Source organism: Umbelopsis ramanniana (genome assembly GCF_025399195.1).
Source record: "Umbelopsis ramanniana AG unplaced genomic scaffold K450scaffold_14, whole genome shotgun sequence".
NCBI classification, from domain to species: Eukaryota; Fungi; Mucoromycota; class Umbelopsidomycetes; order Umbelopsidales; family Umbelopsidaceae; genus Umbelopsis; species Umbelopsis ramanniana.
The window spans coordinates 81,236-103,162 of NW_026252100.1; the positions used below are offsets into that span (position 1 = coordinate 81,236).

General features: G+C 43.2%; 12 protein-coding genes across 12 annotated transcripts; 9 read left to right on the forward strand and 3 right to left on the reverse strand.

The window, feature by feature from the left end:
* The first annotated feature begins 128 nt into the window (after positions 1–128).
* On the forward strand, positions 129–3,245 carry K450DRAFT_231557 (uncharacterized protein). The gene is made up of 8 exons (XM_051587450.1): positions 129–424; positions 486–698; positions 764–967; positions 1,043–1,328; positions 1,398–1,999; positions 2,077–2,586; positions 2,665–2,696; positions 2,757–3,245. The coding sequence occupies exons 1-8, from the start codon at positions 197–199 to the stop codon at positions 3,196–3,198; spliced, it is 2,517 nt and encodes an 838-aa protein (XP_051446497.1). The 5' UTR covers positions 129–196; the 3' UTR covers positions 3,199–3,245.
* A 102-nt stretch (positions 3,246–3,347) lies between these two features.
* Positions 3,348–4,406, forward strand: K450DRAFT_231561 (uncharacterized protein). The gene is made up of 5 exons (XM_051587451.1): positions 3,348–3,515; positions 3,659–3,694; positions 3,762–3,942; positions 4,024–4,131; positions 4,215–4,406. The coding sequence occupies exons 1-5, from the start codon at positions 3,366–3,368 to the stop codon at positions 4,337–4,339; spliced, it is 600 nt and encodes a 199-aa protein (XP_051446498.1). The 5' UTR covers positions 3,348–3,365; the 3' UTR covers positions 4,340–4,406.
* A 45-nt stretch (positions 4,407–4,451) lies between these two features.
* On the reverse strand, positions 4,452–6,775 carry K450DRAFT_231564 (uncharacterized protein). The gene is made up of 5 exons (XM_051587452.1): positions 5,841–6,775; positions 5,682–5,762; positions 5,537–5,600; positions 4,855–5,478; positions 4,452–4,778 (listed from the first exon to the last, which is right to left on the reverse strand). The coding sequence occupies exons 1-5, from the start codon at positions 6,524–6,526 to the stop codon at positions 4,566–4,568; spliced, it is 1,668 nt and encodes a 555-aa protein (XP_051446499.1). The 5' UTR covers positions 6,527–6,775; the 3' UTR covers positions 4,452–4,565.
* A 1,217-nt stretch (positions 6,776–7,992) lies between these two features.
* K450DRAFT_231572 (uncharacterized protein) lies at positions 7,993–8,872 on the forward strand. The gene is made up of 2 exons (XM_051587453.1): positions 7,993–8,360; positions 8,412–8,872. The coding sequence occupies exons 1-2, from the start codon at positions 8,100–8,102 to the stop codon at positions 8,706–8,708; spliced, it is 558 nt and encodes a 185-aa protein (XP_051446500.1). The 5' UTR covers positions 7,993–8,099; the 3' UTR covers positions 8,709–8,872.
* A 358-nt stretch (positions 8,873–9,230) lies between these two features.
* K450DRAFT_231575 (uncharacterized protein) lies at positions 9,231–10,782 on the forward strand. Its single transcript, XM_051587454.1, has 2 exons — positions 9,231–9,718; positions 9,804–10,782. The coding sequence occupies exons 1-2, from the start codon at positions 9,273–9,275 to the stop codon at positions 10,744–10,746; spliced, it is 1,389 nt and encodes a 462-aa protein (XP_051446501.1). The 5' UTR covers positions 9,231–9,272; the 3' UTR covers positions 10,747–10,782.
* Positions 10,783–10,925: 143 nt separating this feature from the next.
* On the forward strand, positions 10,926–11,947 carry K450DRAFT_231581 (uncharacterized protein). Its single transcript, XM_051587455.1, has 2 exons — positions 10,926–11,624; positions 11,690–11,947. Exons 1-2 carry the CDS (start codon positions 11,045–11,047, stop codon positions 11,794–11,796), a joined length of 687 nt encoding a protein of 228 aa, XP_051446502.1. The 5' UTR covers positions 10,926–11,044; the 3' UTR covers positions 11,797–11,947.
* Positions 11,948–12,764: 817 nt separating this feature from the next.
* Positions 12,765–13,667, forward strand: K450DRAFT_231587 (uncharacterized protein). The gene has a single exon (XM_051587456.1). It carries the CDS (start codon positions 12,889–12,891, stop codon positions 13,579–13,581), a length of 693 nt encoding a protein of 230 aa, XP_051446503.1. The 5' UTR covers positions 12,765–12,888; the 3' UTR covers positions 13,582–13,667.
* On the forward strand, positions 13,610–15,372 carry K450DRAFT_231591 (uncharacterized protein). Its single transcript, XM_051587457.1, has 8 exons — positions 13,610–13,681; positions 13,742–13,821; positions 13,894–14,008; positions 14,068–14,223; positions 14,296–14,442; positions 14,536–14,691; positions 14,756–15,003; positions 15,075–15,372. Exons 1-8 carry the CDS (start codon positions 13,658–13,660, stop codon positions 15,283–15,285), a joined length of 1,137 nt encoding a protein of 378 aa, XP_051446504.1. The 5' UTR covers positions 13,610–13,657; the 3' UTR covers positions 15,286–15,372.
* Positions 15,373–15,924: 552 nt separating this feature from the next.
* On the forward strand, positions 15,925–16,796 carry K450DRAFT_231599 (uncharacterized protein). Its single transcript, XM_051587458.1, has 4 exons — positions 15,925–16,036; positions 16,099–16,169; positions 16,238–16,399; positions 16,480–16,796. The coding sequence occupies exons 2-4, from the start codon at positions 16,104–16,106 to the stop codon at positions 16,585–16,587; spliced, it is 336 nt and encodes a 111-aa protein (XP_051446505.1). The 5' UTR covers positions 15,925–16,036; positions 16,099–16,103; the 3' UTR covers positions 16,588–16,796.
* Position 16,797: 1 nt separating this feature from the next.
* K450DRAFT_278947 (uncharacterized protein) lies at positions 16,798–18,294 on the reverse strand. The gene is made up of 3 exons (XM_051593311.1): positions 17,951–18,294; positions 17,592–17,886; positions 16,798–17,523 (listed from the first exon to the last, which is right to left on the reverse strand). The coding sequence occupies exons 1-3, from the start codon at positions 18,209–18,211 to the stop codon at positions 17,087–17,089; spliced, it is 993 nt and encodes a 330-aa protein (XP_051446506.1). The 5' UTR covers positions 18,212–18,294; the 3' UTR covers positions 16,798–17,086.
* Positions 18,295–19,265: 971 nt separating this feature from the next.
* Positions 19,266–19,718, reverse strand: K450DRAFT_270030 (uncharacterized protein; the record flags this gene model as incomplete). The annotated part of the gene is made up of 1 exon (XM_051592948.1): positions 19,266–19,718. One exon carries the CDS (start codon positions 19,716–19,718, stop codon positions 19,266–19,268), a length of 453 nt encoding a protein of 150 aa, XP_051446507.1.
* A 423-nt stretch (positions 19,719–20,141) lies between these two features.
* On the forward strand, positions 20,142–21,401 carry K450DRAFT_231604 (uncharacterized protein). The gene is made up of 3 exons (XM_051587459.1): positions 20,142–20,664; positions 20,724–20,858; positions 20,924–21,401. Exons 1-3 carry the CDS (start codon positions 20,565–20,567, stop codon positions 21,268–21,270), a joined length of 582 nt encoding a protein of 193 aa, XP_051446508.1. The 5' UTR covers positions 20,142–20,564; the 3' UTR covers positions 21,271–21,401.
* The last annotated feature ends 526 nt before the right edge of the window (positions 21,402–21,927 follow it).

Genomic DNA, 21,927 nt, shown 5'->3' on the forward strand with positions numbered 1-21,927 from the left:
CCACCGCTTGTTGAATTCTTTATAGCGGCGACGATGGTTAAACACAGCTTTTGCAATCTTCTCGTGCAACAGTGACAATCTGCTTTTTAAGGCATTTTTTTAAATTCTGGATTGCCGTTAAAGGTTCAATTTTTTTTATTTTCGTTGAAAACATTGTTTCGGTTGCAGCAATTGCGCTGTTGCTCTTCTTTACGTTATGTCCTACAATCCTTTACTGCCATCGGAAGCCCCGTCGAAGAATGTTTCCTTTGTGCCATATAACCAACCTCCTCCCGCCAACCCATATCGAAGACCACCTCCCAACGACAATCAGTATACCCCTCCTTCCTATCAAAACCATCCTTTGAACCGTTCGTCCCCGGAGCATAATATACCCATCAACCCTTCCCCCCCTCGTGGCCAATCTAAATTCAGTCGAAGCAAGGTATGAAAATATGATGATTACTTGCCGTTCGTGTTCAATGACTTACAAAGGCTATACACAGTCCGTTCGTCATGTAAAGCTGACTCAAGGTAACTTGGTCCTTGATTGTCCAGTGCCTGACAAGTTGTTACGAAATGTCAAGTACTCGACAGGAGAAGAATTTACCCAAATGCGATATACGGCTGTCACTTGTGACCCCAATGACTTTGTAAAGGATAGATATACGCTACGACCCTATTTACTGAACAGACAAACCGAACTGTTTATTGTCATGGTAAGCACGGCTTTGCGCAGTAGGCTGCGATAATGAGGCTGAGCTCTCCACTTACTTCCTTTCAGACTATGTACAATGAGGATGATCAACTTTTTATGAAGACTATGAACGCTGTGGTCAAGAACATTGCTCATTTGTGCAGCCGAACAAAAAGCAAAATGTGGGGTCCTGAAGGATGGAAGAAAGTTGTCGTCTGTGTCGTATCGGACGGAAGATTGAAGGTCCATCCACGTGTCCTGAAGGTCCTTGGAGCTATGGGAGTTTATCAGGTAGGTGGATGCATCCATAGGTTTCGGAAAAAGTGTTCACGCATACTGACGGTTCGTCAATTTGGCTGCGTGTAGGAAGGAATTGGTAAAACAGAAGTAGCAGGCAAAGGCGTCACAGCTCATTTGTACGAATATACGTCGCAGGTGGTTGTTGACCGAGAGACAGGAAAGCTTGGCGGGTCGGACAAAGGAACTGTACCGATTCAGATTCTCTTTTGCTTGAAAGAAAAAAATGCCAAGAAGCTCAACTCTCATCGATGGTTTTTTCGAGCCTTCGCGCCACTTTTGAATCCCAACGTTTGCATTCTGCTCGATGTCGGAACCCGCCCAAGTGGAACCAGTCTATATCATCTGTGGAAAGGTAAGCATTGCTGTCTGCTGCAAACACCTTCGTTCTCTTTCTTGCATGTCCTCATTTCCATTTCAATAGCGTTTGATCGATCTAAATATGTCGGAGGAGCTTGCGGCGAGATCTGCGCTGAAGTCGGACCGAATTCTCGAAACTTGTTAAATCCACTTATTGCCTCACAGAACTTCGAATACAAGATGTCCAACATTCTAGACAAGCCGTTGGAATCAGTGTTTGGCTATATCTCGGTCTTACCAGGTGCATTTTCTGCATATCGTTACAGGGCCCTCAAGGACACAGCACCAGGCATCGGTCCGCTATCATCTTACTTTAAGGGCGAGGCTCTTCATGGAGGTGGCGCGGCTGATGCAGGTATTTTTGAAGCCAACATGTACCTTGCTGAAGATCGTATTCTGTGCTTCGAACTCGTAGCCAAACGTGGTGAACAGTGGTTGCTAAAGTATGTCAAGGCTGCTAAGGCAGAGACGGATGTTCCGGATAACTTGTCAGAGTTCATTTCTCAACGTCGTCGATGGCTGAATGGATCGTTCTTTGCATCGTTCTACGCTACCTTTCACTTTTGGCGCATATGGACATCTGGTCAATCCATTTTCCGCAAGTTCTTCCTTATGTTTCTCTTTCTGTACAATTTGGTCAACCTGTTTTTCAATTGGTTTGCATTGGTAAGTATTTGTCCATTGATGATTTACAGTCTCCGCTATCTTGGTTCATCATCTAAATGTTATGTCTTTTTTTCCAGGCCAACTTTTATTTAACGTTTTATTTCTTGACAAAAGCATCCGTCCCCGTCACGATAGAGGAGATGGTGAACGGTGTGTTGACTGAAGTGAAGCAAGCGTCAACTGTACCGGACCCATTCTTTGGACAAGGAGATATCATCTTCAGTGTTCTTCGAGAGGCATACTTCATGGTCATCATCATCATCGTTATATCGGCACTTGGTAACCGACCGCAAGGTTCCAAGTTTATCTATATGACCTGCGTTTTCGTCTTTGCTTTCCTCATGTTGGTCATGCTATACGTCGCTGTATTCACTATCTATCAAACTGTACCAAAAACTCTGGCTGGTTGGAAAAACGTTGGCACGCTGTTGCACACTTCACCAGCTTTTCGAGACATCATCATTTCACTCGGTTCTACCTACATTTTATACTTTTTCTCATCCTTTTTGTACGGCGAACCGTTCCATATGTTCACTTCATTCATTCAATATCTCACACTTCTACCATCCTACGTCAATATCCTCATGGTAAGTTTAATCACTTCATACAGACTATAGACTTTGCCAAACTTACTTACACAAATTTGCTTTCGGTTTTTTTTCTAGGTCTACGCCTTTTGCAACACTCACGATGTTAGGTATGTATCGTATTTGTTTGCAGCTTGCTTTTTGTCCATAGTATCTAACCTGCTGTACAGTTGGGGAACAAAAGGTGACAACAAGGCGGAATCACTCGGTACTGCTCAAGTATCCGCGAATAAAGATGGTCATCAGATCGTAAAGGTGGAAGTACCCACGGAAAAAGAAGACATCAACGACGGATATGACAAATTCTTAAGGGCCTTGGCTGTGCCTGAAGTCAAAGTCAAGGAGCGAAGAGATGCTAAAACAAAACAGGAAGATTACTATCGACTGTTTCGTACAAGGCTTGTTCTCTCTTGGATGTTTTCCAATGCTCTCTTGATCGTCGCTATATCATCCTCTGCCTTTACTCAGTATATGGAGACTCATAATCCCACCCCCGACCAAGCCTATAACCCATACCTCTCCTTCATTTTCTGGTCTGTAGCTGGGCTGTCGGCTGTCCGCTTCTGTGGAAGTACATTCTACCTCATATTCCGATTATTTGATTATATATAGATCTTCAAAAAATAATTAAAAGAAAATAGAGCACATTCAATTACAAACCGTTTTAATGCAGATTTTGGGAGAGTGTTGTGACGTGAGTTGTACTCCGCCAAACATGCAAATTGAGTCGCCACGTCTGATTTATTTTACCTCACTTGCTCCATTCGAATCAATCCGCCATGCAACATTCAAGAGCTTTTATTCTCATAGCACTGCTGGTTTGTCTATGCCAACAAGTCGCCTCTCTTGCAATCGACGTCCGTGCAAATACCCAAGAATGCTTCTTTGAAGAATTAGATGTTGGCGACAAGATGACCGTTACATTCCAGGTACGACTGCTTTACAATTGAGCCAACCTCATCATAAAGCATGTACATGTCCGTGATGGCAGTATCGTTGGCTCCGCATATGCAAAGTTGATCCCTTTGTTCTGTTTTATGTCCATTAATGTAATCCTTTTCACTATCTCTAGGTTGGCGATGGTGGTAATTTGGACATTGATTTCGGGGTAAGCCAAGCAGCCATTATTAGGTTTTGCAATATCCAGCATGTAGTCTCACGTTTGTCTTCAATAGATATATGATCCAGCAGAGCGCACCATCAGAAGCGGTCTTCGCGAATCAACTGGTACTCACGAAATCACCGCCAGCTTGAAGGGAAGACACACCTACTGCTTTAGCAACCAGATGTCTTCCGTCTCTGATAAATCTGTTAGTTTCAACGTCCACGATCTTCAAAAGCAACTAGCTGATTCAGGTAGGCACAACAATCGTTGCCGTGTTATTTTCAGTCTCAGTCTTTGAGCCAAAACCAACCTCATACTTCTGATGCCCACAGCTGTCATTGATCCATTGGAGAGAGAAATTCGTGAATTGGCAGAGTCCATGTCGGCTGTCAAGGACGAGCAAGAGTACATTGTCATCCGCGAACGTCAGCACCGTGACAGTATGTATCCATTTGTTTACTATGTGATCTACTCTATACCGTTTCACATCTTGACTAATGCGTTTGTTCCACCTTTCTTTTAGCTGCGGAAAGCACTAACTCCCGTGTTAAGTGGTGGTCATTGGGCCAGCTTGCTTTGCTTGTTGCTGTTTGCTTCTGGCAAATTTTCTATCTTAAGAGATTCTTCGAAGTCAAGCGTGTAGTATAGATGGTGCTTGCCAAGCAAGAAAAAAAAATGTAATGTTCATTTTAACCCTCCACCAAAAAACCAAAATACATATTGCCTTTGTGATTATGGGCGGAAACAAGCTATGTTGCATTCACGTTGTGATATTCGAGAAGTTAAAAAAAATGTACAATGTAAGGAGTGGACTGTGACATATACAATACTATACAAAATATAATAGGATAAGAATGGCAAAATATATACGTGACTAATGTGTTGGAGGGAGTAGTGGTGTCAGTTGGTTGATGTAGGTGTTTTTCAAGGCAGGATAAGGACATGCCAGTAGTAGCGTAGCAATGTCGTTGAAGCCGCATTTGAAGAATTGACGACGCACGTTTCCTTGCTCTAATATACCGTACTGTGATGACTGTTTCAAGGCTGGAACCTCTATTATCTTTTTCATGAGTCTAAGATGTGTATTCTATTCACAAAACATTGCTCTGGTCAGTGGAAGACAGAAATACATATAAGGTTACAGATCATCAATATTGGCTTACCAGGTATAAGATGGCGGTATTATCGATCAATGCCGCCAGCATAGACTGTCCATTTACATCATTCAATGCGATTGTATCGTGCTGGTCGGTGTCTGTCGTGGAACTATGACCGTCATCTTGTTGAGCTTCAATACTCTGTTGCAAAATGTCATTGCTACACTCAGTATTCGGCTTTTGTATATCGAATTGGTAGTCCAATACATCGGCTAAAAAGCTTGCCGGTTTGACGGACTGCTCAACGGTAGTAGCAAGTTCTCGCATCCAACAATTAAATCTAGGCGGCTCGGATGAGCTTCGCATGCTCTGAGAGCTTGTATAATGCCGTAATGGAAAGCTCCGATTGACCAAACTGGCCGCAGACTTTTTAGATTTTATACTGGAGGAACTGCCATTCTTTTGAGAAGGCTCATCGCTAAGGAGTTCATACATGAGTCGGTATCCATTGCCAGTATCTTCATGCAAAGCAACGTCATCCGCCAATTGCAACTGATTCAGAACTTGTAAAAGGGCGAGTCGCGTTCCGACGTTGAAGGATTCCATTTTTTCGCCGCCAGGTACACCGAAGAGCAAGTCTCGGATGATATAGATAGGTTGAAGATTAGCAAAGACTGCTTTCGCTCCAGCCTGTAATAAAAATAATTACTTTTGATACAGACATAGAATTCATATGGTATGAGCTTACCGTATGTACCAACAGTGTTTTATAGCAATTTGCAATTTCTCGCAAAAGATCGTCCAAGGATTGCCTTGCAGAAGGATTGGGTTTTAACCTCGTTAGTTTTATATTGGGTATTGCCGCTCGATTTTCAGGCAACTTCATTCATTACCTGTTTATAGAGGACGCTATTTCCCAAAGCATGAAATTGAGAGCTTCATAACCTCCTGCCTTGAGGAAAGCTTCTTCCCAACTAATTATAGATGTGTGTGTTATGAATGTCGTGCATCATGAGGTCATATAGTCATACAAAGAATAATGGGACACTTACTCTCCATCTCCGTTCTGAAGACTATGTTGTAAATCCTTGATTTCAGCTACAGTGATGTTCCTGAAGCTACATTCATTTAACTTGGCTGCCGCGTGAGAGGCTGTTTTAGAGTGCAATTTCTTATGACCGACGCGTCGACTACGTAAAATGGAACGTGCACGGCCCGTACTTGGTTTGGACTTCAATTTGACAGAGTCTACACCGCGTAGTATATCTGAGACTTTGTCAGAGTCAGGGTCGTGTTCTGGCGATGATAGTGCCCGAGAACCCCGTACAGTTGACTTTGTTCGCGGTAGTGACGCCTTCAAAGTGGTGAATCTCCGAATGGATTTAGTTTTGGGTGGTGGAACGGGCGGTTGCTCATGCACAGTGAGATTCTTCGCTGGAGACGAGGTTCGTTTGATAGTTACGGGAGGAGTATTGACATGGTCCTCATTCGACGTAGAATGAAGAATAACTGGCTTTTCAGCACTTGAAACAGATACGGCCGAATCCTGTTCTCTTATCGGACTTTGTTTTGGTGAATCACTGTTTGTCTGCCGGTGAGCAGGAGGGCTAGGTGCAGGCGAGTTCGTTTCAGGAACCAGCACAACCGCCAATTCGCTCTGCTGTCCTTGACGTCGCCACCATTTTCGTTGAAAAAATATAGCCACTTTATCAATTATTCGTTTCTGTGGTCGATCCATTAACGTAGAAAGGAACAAAAAGAGAAGAAAAGAGTCGAAGACAACCTCCTTTGGACAAAGGGATTTTTTGTATTTTAAGTGGAATTACCAAATTATCCAGGTATATCCATGTCAACAACAAATATGGCCGGTCGAAGAAAAACAAATCCTTTGGAGGGCGGGATGTCTTGGAAACAATGCCGAAAATGGTAACTGTGTATTTTCTTAGTGCAAAGAAGTGCTCATCGTCCACCTCTTGGCAAAGTTAGTGTCTCATTTCCATATACCATATTGGATATCTTGTAAATAGATTGGAATCCGTTAACCAAAAGGGTGTTCCTGCACAACGTTTTGACCAGAATGCGTGAGCTAAGGTAACAGACCTCAAGTGGCTTTTGTAAACGCGGAGTACAGTGGCGTGGTACAATCGTAAGGATTTCTCATGAACATCGTCACACACAGAACACAGCGCACTTGAGAATGAGGTCATCCTGGGACGATGTAGGGTGTTGATGTTCTAGGAGGATGTACCTGGTTCTATCTAAGGATTTCTTCACATTTTTAATTAACTAGACTTATTTTCATTGAATGTTGTGGAGCGCATCAAGGATCTCCGCTTAAAATGCATTTCACCAATTTTGGCATAGAGAGCGATGCGTTGAGCTGCAAAGGGTTGGCAAGCTAATAGAAAGCAACGCATTGTTCACTAGAGCTAAGCAGATACTAACTAGTGTAAAGATTTAATGTGATGGTCAATGCCCTCAGCGTCTCTTGTTGATAATAAGGCAGTTCTCTACTGGCCCCAAACTGATGGGATGGATGAAATAACCATAATGTAGGTGAACGCACTCAATTAGCAGGATTCCTCGAGCACTTATTTTCGAATTTACTGCTACAGCTTTTGCACTCAGTTTAATGCCTGAAAGGTCTAAATTAAACTCCACAATATAACAGCAGTGGGTATTGTATGACGGGTATATTGAATGCCTTGAAGGATGAAAGCTATTATGCCTCTCACAGCTCTTCTTAGCATCATAATATTGTGCTGTTCATATCTCTTGATGTTCCTCGAACATAAGATAGTCCTCGATCATTCGTTTCTTTTCAATTCAAACCGTGGTTGCAAACAGTCATGTCCAACGTGTTTCTAAGAGTTTGTGTGACATTATCAGGCAACTTGATGTTCCGCTCCAAGATTGATGCCAGATGCCTGTCTAAGTTGCAGGTTAAGGCAAAAATTGATGATTATCCCAGTTAAGTAGATACGCATAGTTCGGTAAACCAGGAGTCAGCTAAACATAAGTTTGCCACCTTGATCAGTCACATCATAGCCATACCGTCAAAGTTTACCCAGAGTGTAGTCTGTGGACTTCTTTGTTCAAGCGCCATTAATTATAGGAAATGTAGAACGTGTCTTAACCTTTCTCTCTGTGGGATGTCTGGAATCACCGTTCGGTGCAACCTAAAGAATAGCTGTTTCTAGACATTCTATATTGTGCTGTATTCAGAAGTATAAGTAGGCTTAGAGACTTTTGATTTCTCCTCTTTACCACCTTCCTTTCACCCTTCCGGTCCCCATTCCTATCTTTTAAACATGAAATTCACCCTTGTTGCCGCAGCCATCGCCATCGCTGCCACTTCTGTCTCTGCACTCACCCCTGCTGCTGGATGCACCAAGTTCCACACCGTTAAGAAGGGCGATACCTGCTCTGCTGTTGCCCGTAGCAACAACATCAGCGTTCCTAAGCTCGCTGCTCTTAACCACGGTCTCCACTGGGGACCTGGTCACTGGTGTGATAACCTTGACATCGGTAAGAAGTACTGCGTCAAGGACCCCAAGAAGTGCGCAAAGAAGGCCAAGGCCAAGGCTCTTGCTGCTAAGAAGTCTACCAAGAAGTCTACCAAGAAGACCACCAAGAAGCACACCACCACCAAGAAGCATACCACCACCAAGAAGGCTACCACCACCAAGAAGGTTACCACCGCCCCCAAGGGTGACACTACCGGTCCTATCGCTCACAGAACCATTGCTTCCTGCAAGACCTACCACTTGGTCACCGACAAGGATAGCTGCACCAGCCTCATCGCCAACAACCACATCTCCGCTACTGACTTCTACAAGTGGAACCCCGGTGTCCACCACGCCGGCGACCACCAGTGCGATAACTTGGACACTGGCAAGCGTTACTGCGTCAAGGCTTAAGTCAATGACTTAAGTCATCCTAGTATCTCCCCCCTGCTCCATAAATCGTTATGGTTTAATGTATGAAATAAATATTGTACTGTTTATATCAGAAATCAACCTATGAAATGTAAAACACTACCTCACCATTAATATCTCTGGTGGCAACCAGGATGCTAGTCGCTTCTCTATTGTTTACAATGGACGAGGTAGCAGCTCATATAAGCCGGAGAGGTCCGTTATCACAATTTATTCGGTATTTCCTACTTGCTAATGCTCAATTACAAAAGGTATGCTTATTTCATGAAAAATGAACTGCTTTGCAGGTTTGGAGCGTTGCCTTCTATTTATGACGATTTGAGCGCTATCGACATACTACTGATGAGGTTTACACAGTTCAATAAATCAGTATACTCTCTCTAAGGTGGGGTACGTTGAGGATCAAAGGTCCCTCGAAGCTACTTGCAAAGCCGTTGCTAAATTGAAAAGCCAGGTTCTAAATTCGTTTTTAAGTGCGGGGTTGCAATACGCTAGAATCACCAACTTTAACTCGTTCCATCAAAGGCAGATCATCTGAATTGCGCAATGCTTATCATAGGAGTTGCATTTGCCTTTGTTGGCAATGCAGTCATTGGTCTGGGTAACGTACTTCAGAAATACGCACTGCTAAGAGCAGCAAAACCTCCAGATCGACTAGGACCGCAATTACCAAAATCAGCAGCCACCACTACCTCAGGGCAGGACTTGACCCTGTCCGAACGAGCCAGGCTTGTGGTTGCTAAGCGTATCGACTCTCTGCTACAATCCGGGTATTATGGAAACCCTAACCAGCCATATTCTCGCTTTAAAGATAGACTTTGGTGGATTGGCTTCTTGGCTACTTATGCTGGAGAAGCTGGAGGCAATTGGGTTGCTCTTAGTGTCGCCAGCCCTTCGGTGGTAACCCCTCTTGGTATTGTCGGTGTCATTGCAAATATTGTGTTCGCAAACTTGCTTTTGGGAGAACAAGTCAACAAACGCCATCGTATAGGGTGAGGACCTATTTTCTTTATTATTTGTTGAAGCTGACGCAAAGTTCTCATTAGTTCGAAATAATCATTCTCCACACTCTCAAAGATATGGCTGGATTGTAGCTGGCGTCTTTTTCTTGCTATGGGCATCACTGAGTACCGATGAAGATGATGTGAAGTTTGAAGATACCATGGACGCTGAAGGCCTTGATGGATTAAAGCAATTCATCTGTTCTACCCGGGTTCTATTTATAGCAGCTATCCTTGCCATTTCCATTGCTGTATTGATCCAATATATGAGAGGCCTTTACAAAGGTGGCAAAGAGCACGATACCAAGGCGAAGAAGAGACGCAGTATTATTGTCTCCTCTACAGACGAAGATCACCCTGATATCTCAGTTGTATCCCATTCGACTCTAGGTGCGTCACGACGCTTTCACGGTGGAGACGCAGACAAGGGCAGCAAACATGATTCATTCCACGCGTTCTCTGCAAGTCAAGAGCAAACTTCGACTGTTCTGGGGGTTCATGTGCTATTATGCTCGCTTCTAGGTGGTGTTACTGTAGTTACATCCAAAATAATGGTCACTTTCATAAGGTGCTGGCTCGCCTATGATGGTACGGAATCTACTTCAACCCAACTAGTCTGGTTCTTGCTCTTAATCTTCCTTTTGATTGGCACCATTGCAACCCAAGAAACGGTGAAGCAACTCACACTTCAAAAATTCTCCTTGGCTATCTTCCAGCCATTATTTTACGCTCTGTATGTGACCAACGTAACCTTACTCTCTCTGGCGATTTTCGAGACGCAGCCATACAAAATATGGCGTTTGATTAAGGTAGCGCTTGGGATGATTCTTATATCCAAAGGTGTGGGCATAATTTTGGAACAGGATTCACTTGGTATTCGCAAGCGAACAGTGTACATTATGAGGATGGTGTATAAATCGCTCACTAGTATAAATGTATTCCAGCGCCTACTGAAAGGGCGGAGTATGCACCATAACGATGAAGCAAACGCATCCAATGAATCCATAGAACTAAAATGAATAATTCAATAAAAATAGCATGCAACTGAAGATAGCGCAGCATTGTTTGAGATCTACTGGCAAGGGTTTTGCCAGGTGGGCTGAAGACTGTGGCGCATTACAGCTGATGCGCACAAAAAGCCAAGAGCTGAAATTTCATAAACAGCAGTACTGTGAAACGCTCCCCATTAAACTACTCTCTTCCCTTTTCCCCCATTTTATCTACTCGTCTTATGTCTGCTCTACCTCCAGGTAAGTATTATTTCACTGCTTTGACGTTATATCATCTCTATTGACTTCAAAGCTATGGTAGGTTGGGATGCTCGTCAAGCTCCAGATGGTCGCTGGTAGGTTTTGTCACTTTAATCCTATTTTGAAGCCCTTAGCAAGGCTGACCGTCCTTGTTTTTAATAGGTACTTCATTGATTTGAGAACCAATACAACGACTTGGGATGATCCCCGAAGTCATCCTCAGCAACCTTACAATATGCCTTCGCCTGCACCTTCAGCGACATCGACCTATTCTCAACAAACTCCTTCATATTACGGTAGCCCCAACCAAAACTATCAGGAACAAAAAGGCCCCTCTGGATCATACCAAGCGCCTCCATATACACCACCCGTACAAAATTCCTATCAGCAGCAGCAATCGGTTCCTCCCCCATATCCACAAGGTGCTCCCGGCGGTCAACAATCTAGTTATTATGGTGGCCAGCCTTCTTATCAGCAGTATTCGTCTCCTCCACCACAGCAATACCAACAGCAGTATGAGCAGCCCCCATACCAACCAGCACCTTATCAGCAGTCTCCTTACCAACAGCCACCACCACCACAACAGCAGCAGCAACAGCAACAGCAACCACAGCAAGGGGGTAACAAACTCAGCAATTTCCTTTCAGGTAAGCGATGATCGTCTTTTGCGTATGACAAATAGCTCAAATTGACGAAATTAAAAATTTTACAGGCCCTAACAGCGGTATGAAGACCGCAGGCATGATCGGAGCTGGTCTTCTTGGCGGTTTGGTGTTAGGAGAAGTTGTCGAGCATCATCATGATACTGGACGCTGGTGAACTTTGGGATTTGTCACCTGTTGACAGTGTAGTGCAGTAACACCAACTTTATATCCACATACAAGCGCTTCGATTTCAGAAACTCTAATAAAAATGAAATAGTTTGGTGAGCGAAAATGATAACCGTCCACGCATCGTGATGTCGCAGAAGGGTAGCGATGGCTTTTTTTCATCTCTCTGCGCAGCTCTATTTTTAATTGCTTGAATTCGGTTGGTCCAAATTTGCCTGCATGAGGCAATTTTTTTTTGTCAAATAGGATGATGGAAGAGGCATCAGAAAAAATTCACTACACAGAGATGCCCATCATATCAGCTTTTGACTCGGCAGCCTCTTCATAATACTCCTTCTTATTCATGTGTCAAGCTTTGAGACATTTAAGGAACCGTGTATTACTGCTTCCTGGATTATGAAATGCATCGGTAGGTTAAGGTAAGTAAAGTGGATGTAAACGTAGGAGCTATAACAAGTGTCGTAAGGTGTGAATTGTGTTTGAAGAGGCGGGTAGCCGAGTCAAAAATAGAATTGTCTAGTTGAATGATACACACTTAATTACAATTATCCTGCAAATGTGCCTGCCTGTTTCAAAGCTGTAAATGGTCCGTGGGTTTGGGACAGTGTTTGACAGCCGCCTTTATCAAAGTGGAGTAAAAACCCAATGTCAATCAGCTTTAAAAATCACAAAGTCATTATTTAATGCGTCTGAGCACATTGCCCGTTTGTTCGCAGGGACGCCTTCGTGTTTCAATAGCTTATTGAACACGATAACTAGACCAGGCAGTCAATAGTTGAATGAGGTCATTTGATTACGAAGTGCCGCCATGACTGCTTCCATTACCTCCATAATAGCTTCTAGAAAACGCAATGCAACCCTGGCGATGGTCACACCACAAGACCTACTTCCATTATCTCCATCCTGGTGACAAAAAGACCACGAGTAAGCAAAGAACTGGTCGTTAGTTGCGCACCCCGGACTTTCAATTGCGGCCAAGAAAGCGACTGTGATAAAAATTGATTTTTTTGCTTCCGGGGCTTTTTCCTTTATATACCTTCTGAAGAATAAAAAGAGTTTACTGTAGGGCCAGTCGACCTTTATGACCTCTGAACAACAGCAGCTCCAGATTCCGCCTATGCAAGGCAAGGAAAATGTGAACTTGGACGGTAACGCTGTTGAAGATTTGAGCGCTGTCAAACCTATTTCACCTACACCTTCACAACAATCACCTCTGCGATTATCTATGCATTTGAATCTGCATCCAGACGGCATCATGATTGAGGAACCGCTCATTGACTCTCCTCACGACATTGGTCCTACTGATCGTATTTTGTCAAAATCGCCGTCGTTAACTGCCAACCCAAAAAAAAGTGCCACTGCCAACGGTATACCCACTGCATCGTCCAACGGTCGATTATCAGAGTCTCTACACCCAACACGTGCGGCAACCACTACAATGATACCACAACTTCAAAAGCAACAGCAACCGTCCACTAGCATGGATTTAGCTAGTTCTCCAAACAGCATTGCCAACACTCTCTACAAAGTGGATACCTATGGCAGCATTCGGAATCCAAATCGAACGTCATTAGATAAATTGGAACGTAAAAGTACATTTGGCCCTGATCTAGGTGATCTAGCTCCTGAGGAGCAACTCATTTTAGAGCAAGAAATAGCAGCTCGTAGAGCTGCAAGACGAGCATCACGGAGGCGTCTGGAAGAAGAAGACGATGAAAGAGTCTTAATTGGTACTATGGTTGCTGAAGGCCACAGGAATTATCAACTAATGTAAGGCAAACCTCGTGGAATACACTATGCTCCATATGCCCTTGCCACCGTTCTAACACTTTCAATGCAAAAGGTACGATATGCTGACGGGCATTCGAATAGCGGTTAGTATTGAATTAATTGCACAATGACATCGGTACCTATGCTAATTGTTGGTGGTTTAGGTTGGACGTGTATCGGCCAAAATGAAACGAGATTTAACAGACGAAGACTTTTATGCAGCACATAAACTTGTATTTGACATGTAAGTTTCACAAAGCCACTCTACTTCCTTTCAACCTATCCCCTTATCAATTATACCCTTCACCCACCCTAGTACCGGTAATGAACTTACACCTGGTGTGAAGTACGATTTCAAATTCAAAGACTACGCTCCATGGGTATTTCGAAACCTCCGCGAAAGTTTCAAGATCGATCCTGCTGACTATATGGTAACCATTTCTGTATAAGGGCGGCGCATGTAGTCCATGTCTAACTTGAACCATGTTAGATATCCTTAACCGACAAGTACATTCTCTCCGAGCTGGGATCTCCTGGCAAAAGCGGGAGTTTTTTCTACTACTCTCGGGATTACCGATTCATTATCAAAACCATTCACCATACCGAACACAAGTTCATGCGAAAAGTTCTTCGCCAATATTATAACGTAAGTCATTTTCACCCAATGGCGGATTTTGATCCCAGTGGACCCTTTGATCTAATTGACGTTTGGAATAAGCATGTTGTTGCCAACCCCAATACCCTTCTTTGTCGCTTTTATGGTTTACATCGTATCAAATTACCTCATGGCAGCAAGATCCATTTCGTCGTAATGGGAAATGTTTTTCCTGCCAATCGAGATGTCCATGCGACGTTTGACTTAAAGGTGAGAGGAAAAAAAAAATTATAGAGAGAATTTTTCCATTGAAAAATGAAATGGGTCATGGTTTGCTAATGCACACTCCACCTTTGTATTTAGGGATCAACGCTTGGAAGAGTCACTCCTGATGAAGAGGTTCAGAAAAACCCCAATGCGGTTATGAAAGATCTCAACTGGGAACAGAAGAATTGCAAATTGCAGTTTGGCCCTGAGAAGAGTGTGATATTGATGGAACAGTTACGATTGGATGTTGAGGTACAGTAGACTGAATACGGTTGAAATGGCCGGATTGACATGCACTAAACAATTACTATCGCAGCTGCTGATCAAACTCAACATTATGGATTACAGTCTTCTCGTTGGTGTACATGATTTGAGGCGCGGAAATAAGGACAATATTCGCGACAACCACCTGCAGCTCTTCCAGCCCCAAACAAAACGGATGGAGCGGCAATTATCCTTACGCAATAAACGGGAGAGCAAAGCTCAGATCGTACGCAAAGCCATTGCAAGTGCTGAAACGACAAGGCTAGACGTCTCTAAACTTCCGGAGATCATATCCACAGAGTGAGTCTTTGTATCTTTGATTTTTTGGGATGGATGGCAAAAGACGGTGTGTAGCTAATTCTTCTTACCAGGCGACGGAATTGTATCTTTTACGCCGACGATGGTGGATTTCAGTCAACGAATGAAGAGAACGAATCGACTGACATACTGTATTTTGTTGGCGTGATTGATATTTTAACGCCATACAACTATGTCAAAAAAGTTGAACACGCCTGGAAAGGGCTGACGTTGGATAAGGTAAAGGGGGGGGGGAACCCGATATGTCGATTTGTTACTCCCTAGTGCTAACATCTACTGCCTCCATTTTCAGAAAGCCATTTCTGCTGTTCCTCCACCAGAATACGGTGCACGATTTTTACGATTCATGCACCATTCCCTCAAACACCCTGAATATATTATGTCACCCACCTCCACTTTGGAGAAGAAGGCCCAATAATTTACTTGACCTCCCCCTTTTACATAGCTTGCATAGACTTAACCCCAATACCCGCACAAATACGTGCTGATACATACAAATTTTGAACCCTCAATGCACCCACCAATACAGTTTTAACGAACGCAATGTTTTTCATTTGTATTCTGTCTCGGTGAGGACGTAATTCATTGTTCCCATGGTTATCAATGGTATTCGTCAACCAAAAAAAATGTAACACAAATGACGCAAGCCAATGCTTGAAATTTTCGATGTGTCGATTGAAAATCATTCCTGTCTATGTCATACCTGTGTCATGAGTTGAAGTGCCAAGAACACTCCAGTAACCGAAAAGCGTTGCACCACGTATTATATTTCACCTGAAAATTTTGAAACGTAAAGGGCAGGTCATTTTTTGGAGTGCAAGGCATGCCAAATCGGATTCTGAGTACCAACTGCTGCCTGACGTTTATATAAAAGCCGCAAACATGACACGTTTTTTTTCACTTCTTTACTTCCTTTTAGCCCTTTCCACTTCTAATGGTATCTGCAGAGCAAGTTTTGAACACCCAGTTGGCGGCTGTATTTATCACCTTCCTGCTGTGGGTATGTAAATAACATGTATGCCGCTATTCTTTTTGTTTCATGTGGTTTTTCATCGCCAATATAGTTTTTCTCATTAGGGCTCATGCGATCAGCCCAGAAACGGGCCGGTTACGACAATAAGAATCCACGACATAACAATGATGCACTGGTAAGTTTAGGTGGAGGATATTTGAAGTCGTTTAAAAGGATTTTAGCCCTGAGAACCGACATTTATAGGAAGGATGGGGTGCGAGAGCATATGCCGCCAATGCAAATACCCTGGAAGCACTGGTGTTTATAACCTCAGCCACGGCAATGAACATTTTTGGTGCTCGTAAATACGGTGGCGTAGCAACCGCAACCATGGCTTTTTCCATTATCTTCATTGTTTGCCGCGCGGTACGTATTTCACTGGCCATTCGATGCATGCTGTTTTTTTTGTGCTCATTCTGACGTCTCCTTGCGCGGTGGGCAAATAGATCTACCCATTTTTGTATCATTATGATAAGGATGCTTTTCGTACCGGTGCATGGGTATTGTCCATGATATCTGTCCTTGCCCTCTTCATTATGTCCTTTATTCACTAACTGGACAAACCTGCAAAAAAAAGAAACAAAGGGACGTAGCGCAGCTTCAGCCAAGTAGATCTGCAGATACCCAAAATGTAATATGAATCAATATTTCCATCCTGTCTGCATGTGCTAAGGAGTACATCATGTCACTGCAATAAATGTATAGTTATCTACACCACTACCATAACATGCCACGCCGATTGCCTGTGAACATAGTTTTTTTTATCATAATAAAAATTAAAGCGTGATAGTTAAAGTATACCGACCGATTTGAGCAGTCAATCGTTTTATGTCAAGGGAATTAATGAAATTTACAACGAGGTAAAGTGACTGCAGAAGAAACAAGTTTGGGATAAAGTCATGTCTGCGAATGAATCCTCTAGCAGTCTCGCCTCACATGGCCAGTGAGCCATTGCTAATCAGCCAACATGGCATCTTAGGTTAAATAGGGTTACAAAAAAGGGAAATAAAAGTTGGATCCACGGGGGTTAGATGGCATATAGGTAAAAAGGAGTCATCGCCATTCTACGTCCTTCTTTTCTGGCTGTCCATTGATGGAAAAAACGGTGAGTTTATGCTCATTCGTAGTATCGCTGGGAGAACGCAAGCTTTCAAGACTGGTCCTTATCCCGTCCATCCATGATTTGGCGTGCCCATTCAAAGGTTGGTATGCAGACAATGGTGGTGATGAAGAGCTATATAAATTCAATGGAGGGGTCGATGGGCAAGATGATGCTTGCTGATGCTGAGGTGGCGCAAAGAAGGATAACTCAGATGCTTTGACATTGACGAGATCTGCAGTGCATTCTACTATATGAAAAGATGAAAGCGTCGGTGATTGTGTTCCATTGGATAACTGCGACCTCGTAAATGACGATGAGTCGCTCGATGAACCAAATGAGGATTCAGATCCTGTTTCTTGATAGGATGGGTCATCAGAATATGGAATTCCTGAAAATGAAGTGGTTAAGTCTAGAGATGAGGGAAAGTGGTACAATAGCAGAAAGGAGTGTTCATACCGAAAGAAGGCAGTCTGGAGCGATCATGTGCAGGGGCTGGTAGGGTATGAGAATCGTCGTCAACATCAAGTGGCACCTTCATTATATGTCGCCAAGTAGCATCATTGGGAAACGGTGATTGCGTATGATGAAGGGGGACATTCGGCAGCGCTTTGTAAAATGTGATGGTCTGTGCTTCTTTATCGATGGTATAATCTGTGAGCGACAGACAATCCTTCAGAGGGATATATAGAATTCTCCTTGCATGTATAGAATCATTTGTCCATAATCTATTCGCTTTTTTGAGCTTTGAAAGCTTTGCCATGGTACCAACATTAGCCAAAGGGTTAAAGTTTCCGAGTCCAATGCAAGTTACTTACCGGGATGCCATAAAACAAACCGATGCCAGCAACAGTGTCATTCTTTTTCACTTTGTGAATTATAGCTTGTACAAATATGCTGTCGTCGGAATTTCTCCTCAGTGGTTGGTGAGGATATTTTCGTCTATAAGCATGTGTCCATTTGGACAATGTTATTTCTGGGGTACTATTCTGCGAAACTAGTATATGAGGAGGGGGTATGGATTCGGTTGCATCAGGTGAAAGTGGGTGATCAACACATGGAATGTGCCTTCTTGTCATTTAGATAGCGAGCTACAGATGCCTAGAGCTTGACTCAAGTGGGCAAAATCAGAATGCTAAAGGGAAGGCGATCAACTTTTGAAGAGATACCAGCTGCGAACACTGTCGCACGGATCTGAAATCGGTAATGCGGAGTCTGAACCCAAACCAGTTTGACCTATCCTATACTATGACGCCGGACGATTCCAACACCATGAATATATGAACTTATAGCAGTTCCTCAAAGATCAACCAACAAAGGTATACGCAGAGTCATGAGCGATTTATGGAGAGAATGTTTATAGAGTATGCCACAAGAAAAAGTGTGGCATCGAACAAATGTCCAACCAGCAGTAAGCGGCTGGTATGCTTTTACTGAGCTGCGCTTGAAAATAAATTCATGTTCAAATGTCATCGAGCTTATTCATGTATATCGTTAACATGAAAGATTTCAGGTATGCCTTGCTTCAGGCACCCAAGGGGTTACATACGTCTTTCCGAGTCAAAATTTGTTGTTTTAACCTGACTTTTAGGAGAAGCCTAAACACATTACATGAGTGAATTTTTGTTGGTAGTTAGTGTCCAAAAGCTAAGCGTTTGGCAGGCTGATTAGTCTAGCAAACCCACATTGTGACAGTCTGATAAGCATCACATCAGAAGACTAGTTGTTTTTATTTTTTGGCAGGTGCTCGAAGGTTAAGTACTACACTGTAATAAATACTGATATTTGCACCATGGATGCCCATTTTGCATCTTGTAGAGCGAAACCACCGAGTACATTGCAGTTTAAAATTAGTCAGAGAATTAGGATTTACGAAGCAATACAGAAACTGTGTATTTGGTTGAGCCCTAATGGCGTTTTGTTTTTAAAATTGTCGGACTGATATTTCTCGGTTCGATATCTTTAATTGTTCTTTTGCTCAATGAGACATACCTGAAGTAGCTGGGGTCCCCTTTCTAGTAGGTTGATGTTACTTTAATTACAAACTGCTATACACTACATACAAGAAGGAGATGTTATATGGGTGATGGCGATTAGGAAAAAGTACAAGTCGAGTAAGCGTATTCTTTTTTTTTATTCCGGCCAAATATCGCATTCAGTTGCTCTCAGTTTAATTTCAACCACTCGTTCCGGTGCTTGCGTGGTATCTTTGGAAAGTGATGTTTGAGTGTGATTTTCTTCATTGACTGAGCCATCGTCGAGCTCGTCCTGCGAACTTCCACAGCCATCTTCGGATCCAGACGAGGAGTTTGTTTTACACATCGATGCTAGTGTTTCGTATCCACTGCGCCGTCGAAGTGGGCTGACAAGAACTTCCTCGTTGAATACAAATCCTTGCTGCCTTGCCATAACTAGAACAGGAACTGGTTCATAACTGTATGAACTATAGCCTACGTTATCGTCGCTGTCGAATTGTGATCGATAAGGGGAATCAAACAAGCGGCATTCAAAGTCGTCGGTGAGCGACATTGACCGTTGTCTGACTGCTATTTTGTGTCGAGAGTACGTTCGGTGTGGAAGAGACATTGATGAAAGAGAAACAAGGAGAGAAGTTGTCCAAGACTACTTTTAAAGGGTGTGGCCGGGTCTGGTCTCTCTCAAATTTCACATTGACAGGTGACCATCAATTTGGGGGGGGGGTGAGGCGCCAATGGAGTGATGTCACAGAAATTCACGCCAAAAATCTGATAGTGAGCAGACGTCAAACCAATCACTACTTACCGATTTTCTATCTTCGTTGGGTGTTTGCACTGAAACAAGACTTCTGTAAAGGGTTGATTTCTTTTTTTTTTTTATCGCAGTTCACTGTAGTGTGTGGTTTATGGCAGAAGGAGGTGGTCATTGAAAACATTTACCAAGTGCGGCGATAAAGTGCGGTTTGTAGTCCTTTATGTTCAAAATATTATGTGAGGGCTCGCCACCCAATTTGAAGTCAACAAGAAGCTGTATAACGTCAAGTAAGCTGGAGATACAAGTTCCAGGAATTGCGTAAGAGAGGAAGATTGCTCGTCTTTTGTGTGCTGACGGCGAGTTTTCGTCGAATTGACTGGCCACAGCGTTTTCAATATGTCCGCTGCGTTTCAGGTGTTGAACGGACGGTAATAAACACCCGATGTCCCTAAGCAGATGGCTATTAGATCTGGTAGTTGAATGACAACGGTGAACAATGAGCAATCGACCAAGCCAACTTGTTTCTTTCAGTAAATCGCAGCGTCAAATATGACAGAGCAAGGTTGTTTGTCCAAGTGGAAAAGAATTGCCTATTTTTGGGTAATACGAGCGCATCTCGTGCAGAGCAGACCCAATTTTTGAAACGGCGCAAAAAGTCGTTTCATAAAGTTGCCAGTTTATTTTCACTTGCTTTGCCGCTAAATGATCTTCGCACGACAACAAAAGACGCCCGTATCAGCTTTCAATCTAAGCTTGTGCAATCACAGTCCTACCGCATTTGGTCCAGGATCCGTTATCAATGGTAAGCGTCATTACAAGCGCTGTAGCATTTTTCTCAGACTTACTAATTCCTTTCTATAGGTTCATTGGTTCTAGAGTTGGGAAAGCCTGTCAAGGCAAACAATATTAGAGTTGTATTCGATTGCAAAGAAATGGAAAAGTCAAAGTGTCTTGCCACTATATTTTCTGTTGAGACAGCTGTATGGTCCGCCGCAGGTCAGTGTTCTTTTTGGTTCTACGCTCATTACATCGTCCAAGCTGGCTGAACCGATACGTTACAGGAAAGAGCAGCGAAAATGACACACTAGAGAGTGGCAGACATCTCTTCTTGTTTGCTATCAAGCTACCCTCTGTAAACTACCCACCGTCGATAAAGGAGCCGCAGCTCAGCCATAGTATCGTCTATTCACTCCAAGGATTTTTCAACGCCAACGATCTTGCACAAATGTCATCTAATACTGTGCCCATCGTATACTACCCTCTTGTCAATTCTCAAGACCTGTCACCAGCTACACCTAGCAATCAATCTTCCAAGATCGCTACGTTTCACCTTGAAAAGGATAAGCTGCCTATTACCGTCAAGGCTGAAGTGACTAAGCCATCTTATTGTCCAGGTATGTATTGGTGAAGTATCCATTTTAATTTAAGCGGGATTGTTGACATTTTATTTTTCCAAGGTGATGTTTGTGTTGTAAGAACGACTATCTGCAATCCCACCGACATAAAAATTAGTCACGTTCAGATTTCCTTGGTCGCTAATACAAGGCTCTATCAAGGAAGTTTGACGCCATTCAGCACACACAATTCAGAAGCACCTATTATTGCTGCCAACTCACAACCCAGCAAAAATGTCACTCAAACATTGTCCTCGGAGAATGTTTACATCAATATGCCAAGGAAGGGCCATGAAGCTCATAATGTATTCCGTGTCAATATCCCAAAAGATTGTCCGCCATCAACTGGGTGCAACATCTCGCGAGTAGTTGAAAGAAATTATGACGTTGTTATCCGACTTCCCATTTCGCTCAATCAGCAAAGCCCTCGGTCATCGGGAAAGTGGTCATTCTCAGGACTTTTATCAGCATCAGCCCAAAAAGACGACAATAATGACCAGAACAAGTCTGTTCAGAGTAAAGAAGCGGTTCTTTCCCTACCTGTCAACGTCACTACAGTTCCAAATTCGCAATCCCTGCCGCCTCAACTCAAAATATCGTTACCTAGCTTTAACGATCAACCAGATCTGCTTCCTGTATTTGTATCGGAACAGGAGTCTCCTCTAGCTAGT